The 20,182-nt window shown below is 33.2% G+C and overlaps 2 protein-coding genes and 1 long non-coding RNA gene across 4 annotated transcripts; all 3 read right to left on the bottom strand.

Moving 5' to 3' along the window:
• Window positions 1-6,882: 6,882 nt before the first annotated feature.
• Window positions 6,883-8,816, bottom strand: LOC141716987 (uncharacterized). Its single transcript, XR_012573478.1, has 3 exons — window positions 8,676-8,816; window positions 7,248-7,327; window positions 6,883-7,144 (listed from the first exon to the last, which is right to left on the bottom strand). It is a non-coding gene; the product is annotated as an uncharacterized LOC141716987 (long non-coding RNA).
• A 5,049-nt stretch (window positions 8,817-13,865) lies between these two features.
• On the bottom strand, window positions 13,866-16,795 carry LOC141716986 (putative protein S-acyltransferase 3). Of its 2 annotated transcripts, XM_074519119.1 has the most exons (4): window positions 16,493-16,795; window positions 15,469-15,690; window positions 14,317-14,739; window positions 13,866-14,188 (listed from the first exon to the last, which is right to left on the bottom strand). In XM_074519119.1, the coding sequence occupies exons 1-3, from the start codon at window positions 16,772-16,774 to the stop codon at window positions 14,341-14,343; spliced, it is 903 nt and encodes a 300-aa protein (XP_074375220.1). In that variant the 5' UTR covers window positions 16,775-16,795; the 3' UTR covers window positions 13,866-14,188; window positions 14,317-14,340. The 2 variants fall into 2 exon arrangements, with proteins under 2 accessions (XP_074375220.1, XP_074375219.1); XM_074519118.1 differs by having other exon boundaries at window positions 13,866-14,739.
• Window positions 16,796-16,888: 93 nt separating this feature from the next.
• Window positions 16,889-19,719, bottom strand: LOC141719222 (putative protein S-acyltransferase 3). Its single transcript, XM_074521600.1, has 4 exons — window positions 19,395-19,719; window positions 18,353-18,532; window positions 17,970-18,269; window positions 16,889-17,167 (listed from the first exon to the last, which is right to left on the bottom strand). Exons 1-4 carry the CDS (start codon window positions 19,488-19,490, stop codon window positions 16,889-16,891), a joined length of 855 nt encoding a protein of 284 aa, XP_074377701.1. The 5' UTR covers window positions 19,491-19,719.
• Window positions 19,720-20,182: the final 463 nt, after the last annotated feature.

Genomic DNA, 20,182 nt, shown 5'->3' with positions numbered 1-20,182 from the left:
CCTTCCGGCTGTGTCATATACACTTCCTCCTCAAGTTCCCCATTGAGGAAGGCCGTTTTCACGTCCATTTGCCAGATTTCATAGTCGTAGTAAGCAGCAATCGCAAGCAAAATCCGAATTAATTTTAACAGGGCTACAGGCGAATAGGTTTCATCAAAGTCAATCCCTTGTCTTTGATTAAATCCTTTTGCCACTAGCCTAGCCTTATAGGTCTCCACCTGGCCATCTGCTCCAATCTTTCTCTTATATACCCACTTGCACCCAATAGGCTTAACACCTTCAGGCGCTTCAACCAAAGTCCATACTTGGTTGGTATACATAGATTCCATTTCGGATTTCATGGCACTATGCCATTTCTCTGAGTCAACACTACTCATAGCCTCATTATAGGTCTTAGGGTCGTCTTCATGAATGATTGACAACTCATTGTCATTCTCAATGACAAGGCCATAATACCTCTCAGGTTGGCGAGACACTCTCTCTGACCTACGAATGGGCTGTTCCACAGAAGGTTGTTCAGTCTGAACAGGTGTTTCCACTTGAACCGTAGTAGTTTGTGCTTCTTGAACTTCATCAAGTTCAATTTTGCTCCCACTGTTTCCTTCAAGGATAAACTGCTTTTCCAAGAAGGTAGCAAGTCTGGAGACAAACACCCGATGATCGGTGTAAAAGTAATACCCTAAAGTCTCTTTAGGATATCCCACAAAACTACATTTTACGGATCGAGATTCCAGCTTATCTGGGTCAACTTTCTTGACATAAGCTGGACATCCCCAAATCTTAACGTGTTTAAGACTCGGTTTCCTTTCTTTCCATATCTAATATGGAGTTTGAGGAACAGATTTGGAAGGTACCTTATTCAGTAAATATGCTAAGGTTTCCAATGCGTAACCCCATAGGAATACTGGAAGATTTGTATAGCTCATCATGGACCGAACCATGTCTAACAGAGTTCGATTTCTCCTTTCAGATACCCCATTCAACTGTGGAGTATATGGAGGAGTCCACTGGGAGACTATACCATTTTCTTTGAGATAATCTAGAAACTCTCCATTCAAGTATTCACCACCTCGATCTGATCGAAGAGTTATAATACTGTGTTTGGTTTGTTTCTCCACTTCATGTTTATATTCCTTGAACTTTTCAAAGGCTTCAGACTTGTATTTCATCAAGTACACATATCCGAATCTAGATCTATCATCTATGAAAGTAATGAAGTATGAAAATCCTCCCATGGCTTGCGTAGACATTGGTCCACATACATCTGTGTGTACCAATCCTAGCAAATCTGCAGCCCTCTCTCCATGTCCACTAAATGGAGATTTGGTCATTTTACCCAATAGACAAGACTCGCACGTAGGATATGATTCAAAATCAAAGGGGTCTGGTAACCCTTCCTTATGCAATGTCCGAAGTCTATTTTCACTAATATGACCTAGCCTACAGTGCCATAAATAGGTCAGATTTTCATCATCTCGTTTTCTTTTATTAGTTTGTTCAATCTGAAGTAAATCATGCTCTACATCACATACATACAGACCATTATTTAAAATTCCACATCCATAAAGAACATTATCTCTAAGGATAGAACATTCATTATTCTTAATAATAAATGAAAAACCATCCAAACCCAACATAGGGATAGAAACAATATTCCTCACAATAGAGGGAACATAATAACAATTATTCAAAATAATAGTCTTGCCCGTAGACATATGTAAACTAAATGATCCTACAGCTATGGCCGCAACCCTTGATCCATTGCCCATACGTAAGATCACCTCATCTTTTTCAAGATTCCTACTTCCCTTTAGTCCTCGCAACGAATTGCAAATATGAGAACCACAGGCGGTATCTAATACCCAAGTAGAAATTTGACCTAGTGACATATTAACTTCGATCATGAACATGCCTGAATCAGAAGCGGTAGTCTTACTACCCTTCCTCTTCTTCAATTCTGCAAGGTAAACCTTGCAGTTTCTCTTCCAGTGCCCTAACTTGTTACAGTGAAAGCATACAGCTAAATTAGGATCAGTCAACTTGTGAGCATCTAGTATGCTCCTGAGTGATAGTGCAGAAGACATAATATAGTAAATCTGTAAATGATAAACACATAACAACACTCAGCAAATATTCAATTTCATTTTAAAAACACTATATGAATCAGGTCTTTATTCATAAGTGGCTCCCACTAGTTTACCTAATTTATTCAACCCCCTACGTGAAAAATTAAGTATTCATAATGCTAGTGGGAATAGGGATCCTACATTCCATTACACAACCCCGGCTGTGGCACGAAACGCCATGTAATGTTCAATAGGCAGACAACTCTTATCAATTACATCTAATGTTATTCCCTAATCAAACTTTAGCCTCTTGAATAATTGAGTCAAGGTTGTGGCACGACAAACTCAATATTCTAAGTCAAGTCTAACCCAACATTCCGTACAATTGAATCAGTCCCCAAAGGCCCACGGCTGTGGCATGTAACGACCTTTAGATTCTTATTCAATGTACACATCTCTATGTAATAGACAAGTATTTCTTATTTCGAAATCAAAGCCCTCGGCTGTGGCACGAAACGACAATGATTTAAAAATAGGAACTACTTTCTATCATGTTGGAAGGCTATGACCGACACAAGCCCGTTGTGTCATTGGCCAATTACTACTTGATATTATTTAATTTTAGAGGGATTATATTACGTTACAATCATAATCATATTATAAAGAGATTCTTTCTTTTAAATTAAATATTTCAAATCAATAATCAATAATCAGATGATTTCCAGATCGGGTAGAGCATTGTCAAGAGGCGTCACTTAATAACCCTTTCTTACAGATAAAAATCTATTGTTGACAGAATCATCCTTTCTCTCATATCGAAAATTCATATTCAGTTACGTGTTTCACAAACACAAGAATCTCATGATTGTATTCATAATATTGTTGTTAAGGTTATGAAACAATTTCACTATACTAGGTTGTCTAACAAAACGCCTTATGTTCATTTAAGTTCACCTAAATCTATCATCGCATGATAAACTAAGCATATATCACATATATAAACATGAATAAACATCAAGGTAGGCATGTTATATCATCTAGCATATTAGTCTAAGCATTATACATCTCTATGTATCACATGAAGCATTTAAAAGCAGTTAAAAATAGTTAAAAATAGCTTTAAAACACTTTCAGAAATATAAACAGTTCAAAACTTTTATATAAACTAAATTGATCACTCCATTAGATCCGTCTCGGAAAAACGAATCCAACGGTATGTTGCACGCCTAAAACGGAGTTACGAAACTCCTAGAAAATCAATTTTAATGTAAACAGTCGGGCTGTAACGCATTACAGGAACGCGTTACAAGCCCTGTAACGCATTCCGGTGATGCGTTACAATCCTTTTAACCAATTAAAAGGTGTAACGCATTCCGTGAATGCGCCACAGGATGTAACGCATTCCCGGAATGCCTGACACCCTTTTTTTTCTTTTTTTTCTTTTTTTTTTCTCTTTTGCAGCAGCCGCCGTTGCCTCGAACTCCGCGCCTGACAACCGTACCTTTTCTTTCTTTCGTGCAGCAGCATCAGCAGACAACACAGACAATACAAACATATATATATATATATATACTATATATACATATATTTATACTTATTAAATTACGAATTTAATTGTAAGAACTTCAAAAATTCATAATAAAAAATCTATACATCCTAAAATTATGAAAAAAATACCCAGACGATCTACAACACTTGTAGAACCCATATCAACATTCAAAATTATTCTGAAAAATGATTTCTCATCAGACAAAATTAATCCATAATATAACTTGTAAAAATCATAATTAATTCATACAAGCACATAAAATTTTGAAATTTTTACCACAGATCTATATGCATACAACCTATGCTCCGATACCATTGTTGGATTTTAATCGCAGTGGAGGCATGCTAAAACACTTTTACACATATAAAATCCAAATAAAAGCATATAAATCGTGGTAAAAACATAGGGATCGAATCTAACCTTATAATAATTCGGAGACAACGATCAGAGATCCTTAGCAGTTGCTCCTCAAGTGTGAAGCACTCCACCGGTATTCACCAAGAAAACGATGTTAAGGAGGAGGAAGGAGGTGGAGAGAATTGGGTTTTCCAAACTTTTTGGGTTTTTGGGGTTCGAATGAAAATAGGGTTTATAACAGTATATTTATAGGCAAAATTTTCAGCTGAAATTTTCCCATAAATATTATTATTATTATCCCATTTATTATTCTCATTAATAATTAAAACACCTTTTAATTATTAATCTTTTTTCTAAACACTTTAGAAATAATTCTCTCTCTTGATTTAATTTCCAAAAATTAAATCCTTTAATTAATAATATTAAGAACTTTTCTTAATTAATTTATAATCAATTAAATCTCATTTAATTAATTATTAAATTTGCCAATTATTTATTTATTTCATAAATAAATAATTATTAGCCATTATTAATTATTTCCTCCACCATTAAATCATTCTCTTTTTATGGTGTGACCCTGTAGGTTCAATATTAAGCCGGTAGTAGAAATAAATAATAATAAAACTATTTTATCATTATTTATATAAATTCTCTAATTTATTAAATATGATTAATTAATCATATTTATTCTACATCGTGAGGGATACTTCTCAGCATATCGCGACTATCCGGATAATATGAATTCACTGCTTAGAATACCAAGAACCTATTCAGTGAATAGTTACCGTACAATAAACTCCTTCTACCCTACAATGCCCCGATTAAATACAAGGCATGGATCTCGTGTCAAGCCTATCTAATTTAATCACTTGCTTACCATTTACTATGCGTAGTTCTATGTAAATTAGAAACTCCTTTCTAATTTCATTCACTCTGGCCAGAGATTCCTGAACTAGCATAAGTGGATCAGCCTTGAACATTCACTTCCTTCACTGGAAGGGGTAGATCCTATATTGATCATACACTATCTTTGTGTACAAATTCTTATACCCAGTAGAGCCCTAATAATTGTCCCTGGAGACTAAGAACTAAACCAAAGCATAGTTCAGTGTACACAAGATGACTATGATGAACTCAAGTCTAAGGATACTTGTACAACTATCACTATGTGAACAACTGCTGACACGTGAGTGAACTCCATCAGTTGTTCAGCTGTGCGAGTCATGTTCAGTGAACTTATTCTATAATATGCACCTACATACTAGCTATAGTGTCACCACACAAATGTCTATGAGAACATACATCCTTCATAATGAAGCAAGCATAGTATGTACCGATCTCTGCGGATTATTAATTACCAGTTAGTAATCCTATGACCAGGAACTATTTAAGTTTAGAGTTATCATCATTTAGGTCTCACTATTATGATCTCATCATAATCCATAAAAAGCTTTACTCTAAACTATGGTATATCTTATTTAAACATTTAAATAGATAGAACCCCTAATAAGAACAAAACAAGTCTTTTATTAATATCAATGAAATCAAAACAGATTACATAAAAGGTTATTCCTAAATCCTAATACATGATTGGACTTAGGACATATTCCTTTCAGTATTCACCTTATTATTTTCAGTTAAGAAGGAAAATGAAACCTATCCGGACTTGCGTGGTAAAGAAACGAGTCAAGCAGCGGGATCCTCTAATACCAAAAGTGCTGATCCCAATCCAGGAAGAGAGCATTGAGTTACCTGAGTAGGTTTATTGTAGATAGATATGGTGTGTGTTTGAATAAAAGTGAATTTAGTTTAAAATTTGTTTAGATAATGGTTTGTAATAAAGAGAGTTATATGAGATTTTAAATTTGGTTTGTAATAAAGGTAGAGCATTTTTCTTGTTTTCATATTTTAACCTAAAAAGATCCTGGTTAGTTATAAAAAGGTGTTAGATATATGTTGCATAATTATATACAGGATTGTACATGTTTGGCAATAAGCTAGTAACCCCCAGACTTATACCCCGGGTTTGAGGGCGTTACATCCTTTTCTTTTAGTTCCTCAAGTTATAAAATTATTCAGTGCTAATATTATTTTTTTGAACACTTTGTAGTTATTATGTTATGGGGTCATTCTACTTTATCCAAAAATTACTAGAATTGTTTGTATATTGTATATTTTAATCAGGTAATGTGAGGCAACCATTTTCGATCAATCTGAATTCCCCATTTATAGGCGGAAAAAAATAGGTTTTATTGTGCATAAGGGAAGGCTATTCTTGATATCAGTGGGTGGTTTCCCTATAACCATGATTTTTTAGTGAACTATCAGTGTCATATTAATGTAGAAATTTGTGTTAATGCACACAGTCTTAAATATCTCTTCAAATACTGTTTAAAAGGCCATGACAGGGCTATTGTGGAAATTAGAGGTAAGAAAATGAGATCCAACAATGGAGAGAAATTGGATGAACTAAAAGATGAGATTCACTCATATTTTAATGGAAGGTACATATGTGGCTATGAAGCTGCATAAAGCATTTTGGATTTAATATTCATTCTAGGTCTCTAGCTATTGAGCATCTGTCATCCCATCTTGATGGAAGGAAGCAGTGTACGTTTTGTGCCAATAAAGCATTACCAAAAGTGGCAGCTAGAGAGAAGAAGAAGCATACTCAGCTTGAAGCATACTTTATTCTGAATGCAACTAATATTAATGCTACCCAATACCTCTATGATGACATCCCACAATATTATGTGTTGAATGATTCAGATAGGGTATAGACATATCGGAAGAGAGGGAAGAAATTTGGAGATATCGGAAGAGAGGGAAGAAAATTGGAAATTACACATACTTCAAACTTAATGAAACAAAGTTCAATCACAGAAAACTAACAATTGTAGAAAATTGCAGTGGTTCAAATCATTTCATTATTCTTCAAAATACGAACATTAAAGTTCCATCGACAATTATTTATCCACTCAAACACGCAGACATTGCCTTCTTCAATCCCATTATCCATCTGAAACATTAACCAGCCGCCATTTATTATAGTACGCTTCCTATCACGTTTCTGGCGAGTTTTAAGCATCCAGCAACGGAATCCAACATACGCCAATATGTGATCTACCTTCGACCAGGACTAACGCAACTTCCTGTACTCAGCTAGAATGTCCTAATAAAAAAACATCACCGCAAATAGTTAGTACAATACCATACAACTATTTGGATCCAGCTACATACACAAAATAGGAAAATGGAAATAAATTAATACATACCACGCGATACTCATAATCACGTATGTGGCACTTTTTGACTTCAAAGTAAAAGACTGTCATGTTCCCCTCACCATTCTCACCTAACAAGATATGTCAAATATTACCTATCTCTTATTCATGTCAAAAAATAAGAACTGCAAAATTTACTATGGATATAAACATTACCTAATCCGAAAAAAATTGGCCAATAGGAGTTTCAATCTGTGAATTTTCAAATACCCTAAACTGAATCCTTGATATATTATCAAACGTGAATAACAACATGTACCGTCCATTGAAGTCCTCAACATCTAACATATTACATATGCTTTGCGACCCTTTAATCCTATTGTTACTTTCAGTAAATGTTTCAACTGCCTCGTGACTGGTATAGACCACAAAATAAATCCTCAGAGGGATATTAACACCAAGCACATCCATGAACTCGAAAAGAACACCCTATAATACATAATCCCTAACTCAGAGTCTGGAAGTAAAAACTTTAAACCTTAATATTGGATTATAACTCATGCAATTAACCCAATAACTTACAATGGAATTCGATATTTTTGGTCCTCAAGTTAGATGTCGAATAAAACTCCACCCATGATTATCAAATGAGACTACACAATTAAACAATTACATTCTAGAGTTATAATTCCATCATATTATATTGAACAGAGAACTTTAAATTAATTGCATGGGAAATACATACCATCTCTTGCAGCAAGATAAGAGGTAGGCATTCGTGGATATTTATTTTCATAACCAAACATATTATATATCCTCACTCTGAACTAAAAACCCCCACATGTTCAAAAACTAAGGTATCGCCATTCTTGATATTGAGAAACTGGAAGAAAGAGCGCATGTCTTCAACACGCTCTTGCACCATATTATGATCCAACCACACGGTATACCCATTGCATGTAATTATCTTCACTCAGCGTGGGAGATCAGAACTGTGTAGTAAATAAAATGCGTGGGGTAGGATCTACAAGGATTATATTTTATATCATTACACAAGAAAATGATAACATGTATTTGTAATTGACAGAAATTTATTACCATTTATACAATACAGAACAATGTTGGCTGCAAAACTAATCAAGTTGTTTGAAGAATAATCCGACGCAGTCAGTAGTTTTGTAAATCTTGGAATTGACTCCATTTCTAATAACAAATGTATAAACTGAACATATTGTTGCATGTTATACACAACAAAAATAAAGCATTATGCCAACTCCGATAGAGCAACAACTTTCATTCAGACATTCATCAAACACTAAAACTGTGAGTCTCTTCATAACATGTGACTTAATATACTAACAATTTTGGATAAATACAAAATTTAAAAAATAACGGCAAGGGATATAATAAGAGCAAGCAATTACAAAAAACATACGCAATTTTGGGAGGAAACGACAAGAAGAAGATATGTTTTTATACCTGCAGATGAAGAACATAGTGTAGTACAAGGGATGGAGTACAGAGAATGCTTCCAGTGGTTACAACTTACAACCAAGATAGGGGTTAAACAGTTTCCTTCTTATTTTCAAAAAGGTCTTGTGCACTCTGTTTAACCTAATAAAAAAGCTCATGTTGGACAAAACCCAAGAAAATTTTAACTATAGTCGAATTATAACTTCCCAACCACCTTCAAATTAATGTCAATAAATTTTTCTCCTACTAGAAAAGTAACAAATTTTAATTTCTTTTATAATACTATTTTTTATTCTCAATCGATCAAAATAATTTTTTTGTTTGTCGGCGCTACGCATGGGAGATTTATTATTCGATAATTGATTAGTTATTTTTTTTAATTTAGATAAATAAAACTGTAGAAAGAATAACATTCATTAAAGAAACCGTATACCTTTACTATGTTTAATTAATTTTTAAATAATAAAATATTCAAAATAATCACCAGTTAAAAAATCGGGGTAGTACCATAGTTAATTGAGTCATCTTAGTTGGCCAACAATAGACACCACTTTATTATATCACAAATATTTTTTTTTTAAAAATCCCTAACCAGGGTCATCTTACTTCTCTATATTATTTAATTAATTCATTTGACCCTCTCCTCACTACAGTTTCGGTCTAGAGGAAAATATGGGTGTCCATAAATTTTGCCTTACTTTAACTGATTGCCCCAAGTTTAGCGTAAAAAAAATTATATTAAAAAAGTTTGAACTTATCTCATAGGTCCTAGAAATTATTATTTTTTAATCTCAATTTTTTAATTTATATACATAAAATAAAACTGCTTGAACATGTAACACATAATGTAAGTAAACTATTGGAATTTATCGTGAGCTATAAAAAAATTAACTTAACCCATGCGAAGCGGGAAAAGTTCTTACCATTATATAACTTCATATTTTTATATTCCCATTTTTGTAATCTCAATACTAAATTAAGGGTATTTCTTGTAAATTTTTCAAAATAATATCTATTCAACCGCCTGCTTATTTTAGAAGCCTTAGTGTAAGATTTAAAGTACGGGAGTTCTTCAACCACCAGCTTATTTTTAGAAACCTTAGTGTAAGATTTAAAGTACCGGAGTTCAAATTGTTGTTAAAGTGGACCAAAATCATACTCCTTCTGTCTCATCCATCTATATATATACATATATATATATATAGGGTGTGACAGGTTAAAATAAAACTTAATGTAGTAAAAAAATTTAAGTAAAGTGGGTAAAGTGACGGGATCAATTAATATTTAATATATAGAGTGGTTTAGTGAAGAAAGTAATGGATAGTAATTAATTTAATATTATAAAACTTAAGTGTGCATTGGTGTTATTGTTCTGCGAGACGTAGCCAAGAGAGAGAAAGAGGGAGTGGGAGAGAGAGAGAGCGAGAGCAGGGGGAAGAGAGAGGGGTTGTAGATATAGTGGTGGTGTGTCACCGTCGGTGATTTTCCGGCCGGCGACCACCATGACACCCGAGGTGGATGTAGTAGAGGGGTGATGCAACAGTGTCATGAGTGTCATGATAGAAGATCGAGATTGAGAGAATGATTGGAAGGTGTATGCGCTTGTTGTGTGCGTGAGTGTGCTTTTCCGGAGTATGAGGCACCACCGATGCGGTGATGGCGATGGTGAGGCTATGGTGATAGCCGAGAGAGACAGAGGCAGGGAGGGAGAGAAGAGAGAATAGGGAGGGAAGGAGAGAGAGAAGAGGGAGGGAGAGAGAGAGAGAGCTGGGGTGCAATGGGGCGTGGTGAGTCACCGCTTGCGACTTTCCGGCCGGTGACCACCATGGTCGAGAGGTTATGATGGTGATGACATAATGATGGATGTAGTAAAACGGAAAATAAAAGAAATTAAAATAAATTTTATATTTGGATCAATAGTGCCTTAACTTGCACCTTTAATGGGTTCATTAATGTCTTGATTGAAGGTTTTATTTGTATCTTTTATGGGTGGTCTTTTGGTGGCAAAATATTTGGTCGTTTAGAGGAAATTGTGTGCCAATTTATATTTGGATTATTTGTGTCTAACTAAAGATTTTATTTGGTTAAATTTTATTTATTTTCTTTCATTTTTGAATAATTTATCTGATATGATTTTAATATATTTTTTTCTTTTAGTTCACTTATTTTATTTTCAGGATGCTGAAAATAGTTTTAATGGCTAACTCTCTTATCAAACATTTAAAGTACAATAATTTATTCAGGGACCACTGATCCGAAGAATTGTCAGAAAATAATAGATGGTTGTAGGAGATTTAATAGAGGTTCTCTTATCAGATTTAAAACTCAATTATCAACCAAGATCTCGAATTACAAGATAATTTTGAATATATGCGAGATTTTCCACGCAACAATCATACACTTGTTTACTTAGTTTTGTATATAATATATTTTTAGTGGATACAATTTTCCCCCTCCTGAGTTTTTTTCTCATTGGGTTTTACTCTTATGGGGTTTTAATGAGGCTTTTTTGTGGGTTATCTGATCGGACATTGGGGCGATATTATCAAAGTTTCTGGGAACACTTGTCTGCTTTTCAGTTAGATGATATACTCTAATGAATAAAGCAAACTCTGTCCTTTCGGGTTGTATTCTTGATATTTATCAATGAATATATATATATATTTCTGCAAAAAAATATATTATAAAAGTTAACTATTTTTGAAATGTATAGAATTGATAGGACGTCCCAAAAAGAAAACTATGGAACAGAAGGAATCAATCATCAATATACTTATATAAAGGAGAAGACATGAACGTTTATGTGGCGCCTCTCAAATCGTCTCATTCTATTTTTATATTTTTCTCAATTTTTTGAGTTAATAAATATCAAAAACTACAATTACCTTATAATATTCTAAAGTTTCTACAAAATCTTCCATTAAAAAGTTTGAAATCAACTTACCATTATAATATTCTCCCAAAAATTTATCTTTCTATTTAAAACAACACTCCCCCTTCCCATTTAAAACAACACCCCCCTTATTTAAAACAACTTACTATCTTGATATTCTCCAAAATATCTTTTTAAATATCATTTATTCTCTTTTTCCTAAAATCAACTTAATATATTATTTTTCTAATTTTTTTTTAATTTTTTATCCTAACAAGTTCTTTAAGGACAAGTATTTATAAATATGTTTTCACAATATTTTTTAAAATCGTTATATCATCAATTATTATACCCTTACGCAATGAGAAGGCGAGAGCGGTAAGGTGGCGACTCTTGTATCATTTCAACATATTTTTGTAATTTTCTCAAAATTTTATATTATTAAATGGAAAAAATACATCAATTAATGACTAATGCATAATATAATTGCTTTCATATCGTTTTAATCTATTTTTGTAATCTTCTCAATATTTTATATTATTAAATAAAAAAATATTACATCGAATAATGACTAATGCATAATATAATTTTATGATATTTTTTTGAATAATAAGAGAGCGGCTCATTGAAATCAAAATGATTAATGAGAGAACGATTTTTTAAACTTTTTGATCTATTGTATTTATTTATTATTCATAATTTCAAATGACCAAGATCTGATAAGAAGCATAAAAAATAAAAAAAGACGAAACTTTCTTTAGAAGGCTACTGCGAATCGCGACTTAGTAAACTAGTATATAATAATAGCGCAAATCATGTGACTAGACTACACACATATTTTTTTGCTTGAGGTGGGTGACAAAAAATGGCCGGTTTCAAAAAGTGATCAATTTTAGCCGGCGGAATACGCATTTCATAATAGAGTAATTCAATATACACATTTGAGGAAGGGGTAACCTATAATGTGCATTTAAGATTAAGGTATTCTAAAAAATATTACACGCTATTCGCATTTTTCATAAGGGTATATGAAGTGTATAAACATTTATAGAATGCATATTCTTACTAGCCAAGGTCTGCGGAAACTTTAAACAATCTTAGGTAGAGTTGCAATTTGGTATATGACATGATAAAACGATACGAGAACGACACGTATAAATGAATATGTGTTAAACTTTTCCGTACACGAACACAAAAGTACATAACACGTTGGAACACGAAATCTAAACGGATACGAATATGTGTTTACTCCTGGATACACGATACGACACGAAAGTACACAGAATAAATAAATTTATTAATAAATATTTATACATATATATATATATACATAAGATATTTATATATTCATTTATATATATATATACATAAGATATTTATATATTCACTTGTATATATATATATATGTGTGTGTGTAAAATTATATCCAAAAATATAATATTTTTATTTATTTATCTATTTATTTTATACATAAAATGTACACAAAATGATAGTTTACGGATATATGTTTATCATTCAACATACGAATATTAAAAATATCGAATATGTGTTTGCTTTTTAATACATAAAATATAAAAATACATGATACGAAAGTATACGAAACAATACTAACCGTCAACTCTAATTTCACTTGAAAATGTGATCTCTTTTCACGCAGTAACAACAGAGGTAAGCACGTACACGAAATACGCACACTAAGTTTGTATTATAACCCCATTCACTAAGTTTGTATTATAACCGGCATAATTGGTCAATTTCTCAAAAGTGGACATTTTTGTTAATAATTTTAAAAATCTGGTAGTACATATATATGTCACTTTTTCGCTTCAGTATTGCATAAATGATAGGAAACGGTAATAAATGAAGTATAAACTCGCGCATCAATTTATCTTGTTAGTATATTATTTTTCATTTTATTATTTGTCAATTTTGTAATCGAAATCGAATCAATTATAATCGGACCAGATTTTTTTAAACCGAAATCATAACCGAATTCTAACCGAAGGTTACGGTTTTTAAATTTAAAAATCGAAAATATATTATCATAATTCCGATTCCGATTTTATCTGAAAACTCAGCCAAACCGGCCCTTACTCTACACTGCCTTGTACATGCAAGCTGATCCCATTTCCAATATTTTTATAACTAAAGTTAGTGACATGACACATGTTGGGGTATTTTTCCGTTATTTAACAAATATCGAAACATGGAACCCGTCCATATGAGAGTGATTTGTGGATCATGTTAAAAACACAACATTGACAATGAGACGAGTTGTCTGGACCTTTTAAATCGCTTAACAGCTGCTAAGCCATCATTCCATAAAATCGGGAAAACTATACTATATTTTCATTTCTCTTCCGAAACAAAATGTAAGCACTGTACAAGTGCTTACACAAGTTTAAATTTGTTATATACAACTCTCTAACATTGTCATTCTCTTCTCTTTATCTTAATAGGAAGTGATACATAGAACTGAACTACCCGCTACATTTACAAATTTCATCAAAGCAAAGAGGAAGATGGAGCTATCGGGAAGAGGAAAGAAAAAAAATGAAAAGGCTGTTTCACTGATTGTCTCGATTATTTTGCATCAGTGTCTGGTCTTTCTTCACAGAGTTCACATTGTTTCTTCTCTATTTCATATCTGCGTCATCAGATCCTTTCTTCTCAATTCTTTCTTGTGCCCTTGTTTCAATATAGTGGCGAGACACGTACGTACCAAGGTGAATTAATAATTTATACTATAACATAGTAGATATAAGCATAACTCACCTTTTACATGCGCTGGCTTGCTCATCAAGTCCGTTGTTGTGTTTTATCGTCATCATCTGTAACAGAAATATTATTCCCATACACAGAATTCCATCGTTTATGTTCCTTTCCCTTCTCATTAGCCGTCTTCTCTTTTATGCTATGGTTGATTATGCTGTAGTCCAAATCCTTTAACATAAGTGGAATGTTTTTAATTTCGTTCGTGTCAAATGCACCTCCCCCTTTTGTGCTAATGATCCTACCAAATCTGTAAGAAAAGGATCCCCTAAATGACTCCTCATCTTCATACTCCACCAATTCTCGGAAGTTAACCAATGATGGTGATATCTTAGTAAAGAATACTTCTTTCAGGTTTCTTATAATTCCCTGATTATACGGATTTTTCTTCTTATCATAGCGATACCGGAAATTCTCGTAAGTTGTCTGTCAACAAATAAGTGTCAAGACATGGCATACATTTCATAAGAAACTAGATAATTAATTGCTATTATTAATATTTGCAAGGCATGCCGTAGATCTGTTTACTCTTCATAGGAATTTGAGTTTCAACTGCAAGTGAAGGCCAGTGCTGGTTCTAAAAGTGATTTATTTCTATAAGACAGCATCTAAGAAAAAAGATTTTACTCCAACGAGGTGTTAAACATGGATGCAAAAAAATAAAACAAAATGCTATAATTGGTGCTAAATATAAAACCAAGCATAAATGTTGCTATATTATCCATATAAGCATGCAAGTGGGAAGTGGAGATAAACTAGCATTTAAAGTAAAGTGAAAAATGAAATAGTGCATTTGAAGATTAGCCGAATGAAATGTACCTAATTTTAGATATATTTGTTGTCATTTTGAAACCATACATTGGATCACAAGTTCTATTTGAACATCAAAGTTCCTCTTTGAATTTCATAATATAGTTACATGTATTTTAGCACCAACACTAGACTTGCTCTAAACTTGCAGATGTAAACATGTCAAATCATATACCAGTACTAAAAAAGGGATGACTTTTTACATTTAACACACAAAGAGAAAGAATCATGTCATATTCAAACAAAAAATCAAGTTTTATTAGGTAATATGTATCATACTGTACATCATTAAACTTGATACTTTCGAAACGAATAAAATTTTTGACATTGAGAGAAGAAGGAAACCTGGTTGGTGCTCATCAAATAAAAATGGAAGACACTAAGCCCACCAACAAACCATACAGCTACAAAGCAATACGCTACTAAAACAACTGATGTCATATCTTTTGACATGGCCTTCCACATGCTTACTGGTTGTTGCAGAAGATTTAGCAATGAGAATACAAAGACGTATGTGCACAACGTTGTTGAAAAAGTTATGAAGAGGATGTAAAATCGATAATTTCTCTGCAGCAAGATGAACGGTGAAGAAGCTCAGTCAAACTACCAAAATTCACACACAAACAAAGAAGAGTCTGAAACAATTTTAATTATGATTGAAACATAGTAGTTAATGCGTCTTCTACTTAAACATAGGCAGCTTAATTTACTTTAAGTGGCGGGAGAAGCTTAAAATGCCTTGTTTTATTACATTGAGAATATTAGTTATTCATTACGACTTTATATAGGATCAACTGCTATCTTAATATTGAAGTTTTTAGTATACCTACCAGATGTAACGATCTAAAAGAAGTTAATTATACAACTGAAGATTAATTTGGTAGCCACATTGAACTATAGAGTGAAGAAGTCATGCATTTCAGTTGCAAAAAAAAAACTTTTGTAGTTCATATTATTTTGAAGACCAACCAAGACTCTTCAGTGGTTCTTTACTTTGAAACTCTTTAATGTAGGTATTTTCAATATATTTTCTTGAAATATATATGTCCTTCGGTTTAAAGTATCCTAACCAACATGGCACAAGAACTCTACTTCCTGAATAGGACATGTGAAAACAGATGCCAACAGAAATATGTAATAGAATATTCATAAAAATCGAATGTCACTAGGTTGGTGTTGGGTACTAAGAAATTTAAGATTTAGAGAACATGAATGTAAAATAGAAGAGTAAACCAATCTTGCAACGCAGACTATCATGAAAAAATGAGTATATGGACCTCACTTTCAGATACCGCACAACAAAAAAGGAATCATGACAGCATTTACAACAATGACACGATGATGCAAAACTTTATAGCGAGTCACTTACAGATCCAATACATTGACCCACCCATGGACAGTGATGATCAAATCTCTCAACACAGTTGTCGCAAATTGAGCAATGAGAAGCACGTGGTGGACGGAATAGAAGACAAGTTTCGCAGTACTTCACTCTAACTATGTTGCCATTGACAACAACATCCTTGGTTCTTGGTATTTTAAGACTCATGGAACCATTGATCCACTCCATAGAATTCGCAACGGATGGTGTATCTACTTCCAGAGGGTTTGTATTTCTTGGCACTATTCCAGGATTTCTTGCAGATGTCATGAAGAGAAAGGTTAGATCCTGCAGAACTGACAATTGGTCAAGATCCATCATATTTTGGCTGTCATGTGCAATAATCACAACATAAGCGATAAATATGTATCATACTGTACATCATTAAACTTGATACTTTCGAAACGAATAAAATTTTTGACATTGAGAGAAGAAGGAAACCTGGTTGGTGCTCATCAAATAAAAATGGAAGACACTAAGCCCACCAACAAACCATACAGCTACAAAGCAATACGCTACTAAAACAACTGATGTCATATCTTTTGACATGGCCTTCCACATGCTTACTGGTTGTTGCAGAAGATTTAGCAATGAGAATACAAAGACGTATGTGCACAACGTTGTTGAAAAAGTTATGAAGAGGATGTAAAATCGATAATTTCTCTGCAGCAAGATGAACGGTGAAGAAGCTCAGTCAAACTACCAAAATTCACACACAAACAAAGAAGAGTCTGAAACAATTTTAATTATGATTGAAACATAGTAGTTAATGCGTCTTCTACTTAAACATAGGCAGCTTAATTTACTTTAAGTGGCGGGAGAAGCTTAAAATGCCTTGTTTTATTACATTGAGAATATTAGTTATTCATTACGACTTTATATAGGATCAACTGCTATCTTAATATTGAAGTTTTTAGTATACCTACCAGATGTAACGATCTAAAAGAAGTTAATTATACAACTGAAGATTAATTTGGTAGCCACATTGAACTATAGAGTGAAGAAGTCATGCATTTCAGTTGCAAAAAAAAAACTTTTGTAGTTCATATTATTTTGAAGACCAACCAAGACTCTTCAGTGGTTCTTTACTTTGAAACTCTTTAATGTAGGTATTTTCAATATATTTTCTTGAAATATATATGTCCTTCGGTTTAAAGTATCCTAACCAACATGGCACAAGAACTCTACTTCCTGAATAGGACATGTGAAAACAGATGCCAACAGAAATATGTAATAGAATATTCATAAAAATCGAATGTCACTAGGTTGGTGTTGGGTACTAAGAAATTTAAGATTTAGAGAACATGAATGTAAAATAGAAGAGTAAACCAATCTTGCAACGCAGACTATCATGAAAAAATGAGTATATGGACCTCACTTTCAGATACCGCACAACAAAAAAGGAATCATGACAGCATTTACAACAATGACACGATGATGCAAAACTTTATAGCGAGTCACTTACAGATCCAATACATTGACCCACCCATGGACAGTGATGATCAAATCTCTCAACACAGTTGTCGCAAATTGAGCAATGAGAAGCACGTGGTGGACGGAATAGAAGACAAGTTTCGCAGTACTTCACTCTAACTATGTTGCCATTGACAACAACATCCTTGGTTCTTGGTATTTTAAGACTCATGGAACCATTGATCCACTCCATAGAATTCGCAACGGATGGTGTATCTACTTCCAGAGGGTTTGTATTTCTTGGCACTATTCCAGGATTTCTTGCAGATGTCATGAAGAGAAAGGTTAGATCCTGCAGAACTGACAATTGGTCAAGATCCATCATATTTTGGCTGTCATGTGCAATAATCACAACATAAGCGATAAATATTCTACCAGAAACAGGAGAACAGTTCCCACGATAAATACAGTATACCCATAAGAAGGATCCCTGTGAGATATCCGGAAAAACATTTTAACGCAAAACGTTACTGCTGGAGTTGCTATCAAGAACGCAGATAAAGCTACGGATGATGCGTCAGGACCAAAGATCAACCTCCCACCGCAGAAAAATATCTGCCGTAAGTGATAAAGGAAGCCAAAAAAGATTACTAGTACATTAGTATGAGCACAAGTATGTGGTCATTTCACTTATTCATTATGCAAATGACTTTTGGGAGTATGCCATTATGGTATGAGTAATCGACACCCATTATTGCCCTATTATTCTAACCAACTAACTAAAAAAATTATAGCAATGATAGGCTTCATGTGTCCACATAATAACAGAATTTTCTACAAGTTTTAAACCTCAAACTTGTGAACTTGATACTTATGGACTTGTGGTGTTAACTACGATACACTACATCACTCTCAACATGAACATGTAACAAGACAACACGTCTGTGGCAGAACTAGGATCACAAAACAGCCGGGGCTAAAATGAATTATAACTAATTTTTAGAGCCAAGGCTAAAAGTAAAACTTCTACCGATTTTTAACTCAAATGCGTGATTTTAGCCTAGGTTAGCCTCCGGTATATACTTTACTACAGAATTAATGTTAAACATAAAACCAAATTAAACAACATATCCTCCATGTAGATTAGGATAAGATTCACCATAAAAGCCCAGTCTTTGAGGGTGCAAAACAGACAAAATCCAAGGCATGCATTAGGCACCACATTAGAAAAAACGAGAGAATAATTGTTTATGAATGAACAAAGTTTTCAAGTTTTTTCCATGACATTGTGTAACAACCACAGTATCCATCTTTCCCAAAAACAATGATCTAATTTAAATGTACGTCCTCAGAAAAAGAAAGTCTGATAACCTCATAAAAAAAAGCATTTCAACACACTATTTGAGAATGACCTCAACAAACAACAAGGGGATCAAACACAAATAAATGAAAATCTAAAACAAAACAGAAAACTAACATTTCGACCCTTCCAAACTTGATAACGCCTGAACTTGGCTTTGGAGGAAGGATCCAAAGCTCCTCTAGAAGCCATGCAAGGATCCTCCTTGATCATGCAGATACAGTAGTAGCCAAAAATATATGATATAATATATTATGATAACAAATAATAAGTAATGAATTTAATAATAAGTAATAATGAAGAACAAATCAGAAAAATCAGATTAGGGGGAGTGGGGGGTTGATGGAGGCAGGTTTTGAGAGAGGGGTGAGAGAAGAAAACAAGAATCGCCCCCCCTCAACGTTTGATTTCCAATTCCCAGCAGCTGCCTTCTTTAATTCATCCCCCTCTTCGTTTCATTAATATTTTTTTACTTTCTTTTTTAAGAAATTACATTAAAATAAACTCAAGTACTTTTTCATTTTAGGAATACTATTTCTTTTTGTTCCTTCCCGTTACACATGCTCACAAAAAAATTTAAAAAACTATAATATCTTGTGAACATCATTTACAATTACATATTCTAAAATTGAATGTATAAAATCTTGGCTACAAGATTTATTAAAGAAAGTTATCACGTATAAAACTTACACGTTGAAAAAATTTATGCGTTAAGTTATATATAGTGATGGGTGTGTATATATGTATAACCAGAAAGTTTTCATATTAGAAGTAATAGAAATGTTATTGATCTGTGTTCTTATATGAGAACAAGAAATGTTATATATATACCTAACTACATACAATGAAATTAAATAGAACGCGTACAGCTTTCTTTTACTGTAACTAAGATACTCTATAGTATG

Source organism: Apium graveolens, chromosome 4 (genome assembly GCF_009905375.1).
Source record: "Apium graveolens cultivar Ventura chromosome 4, ASM990537v1, whole genome shotgun sequence".
Taxonomy (NCBI): Eukaryota; Viridiplantae; Streptophyta; class Magnoliopsida; order Apiales; family Apiaceae; genus Apium; species Apium graveolens.
The sequence above is the reverse complement of the archived record's forward strand: the minus strand, read 5'-3'. Positions and strand labels throughout refer to the sequence as shown.

Coding starts and splice junctions, on each gene's coding strand:
- LOC141719222 (XM_074521600.1), bottom strand. CDS start 19,490: ATGATCAAGGAGGATCCTTGCATGGCTTCTAGAGGAGCTTTGGATCCT. Junction 18,533..19,394: donor AAGTTTGGAAGGGTCGAAAT/GTTAGTTTTCTG, acceptor CACTTACGGCAG/ATATTTTTCTGCGGTGGGAG. Junction 18,270..18,352: donor GAACTGTTCTCCTGTTTCTG/GTAGAATATTTA, acceptor TCAGTTCTGCAG/GATCTAACCTTTCTCTTCAT.
- LOC141716986 (XM_074519118.1), bottom strand. CDS start 16,774: ATGACATCTGCAAGAAATCCTGGAATAGTGCCAAGAAATACAAACCCT. Junction 15,691..16,492: donor TGGGTCAATGTATTGGATCT/GTAAGTGACTCG, acceptor ATCTTGCTGCAG/AGAAATTATCGATTTTACAT. Junction 14,740..15,468: donor ATTTGATGAGCACCAACCAG/GTTTCCTTCTTC, acceptor ATTTGTTGACAG/ACAACTTACGAGAATTTCCG.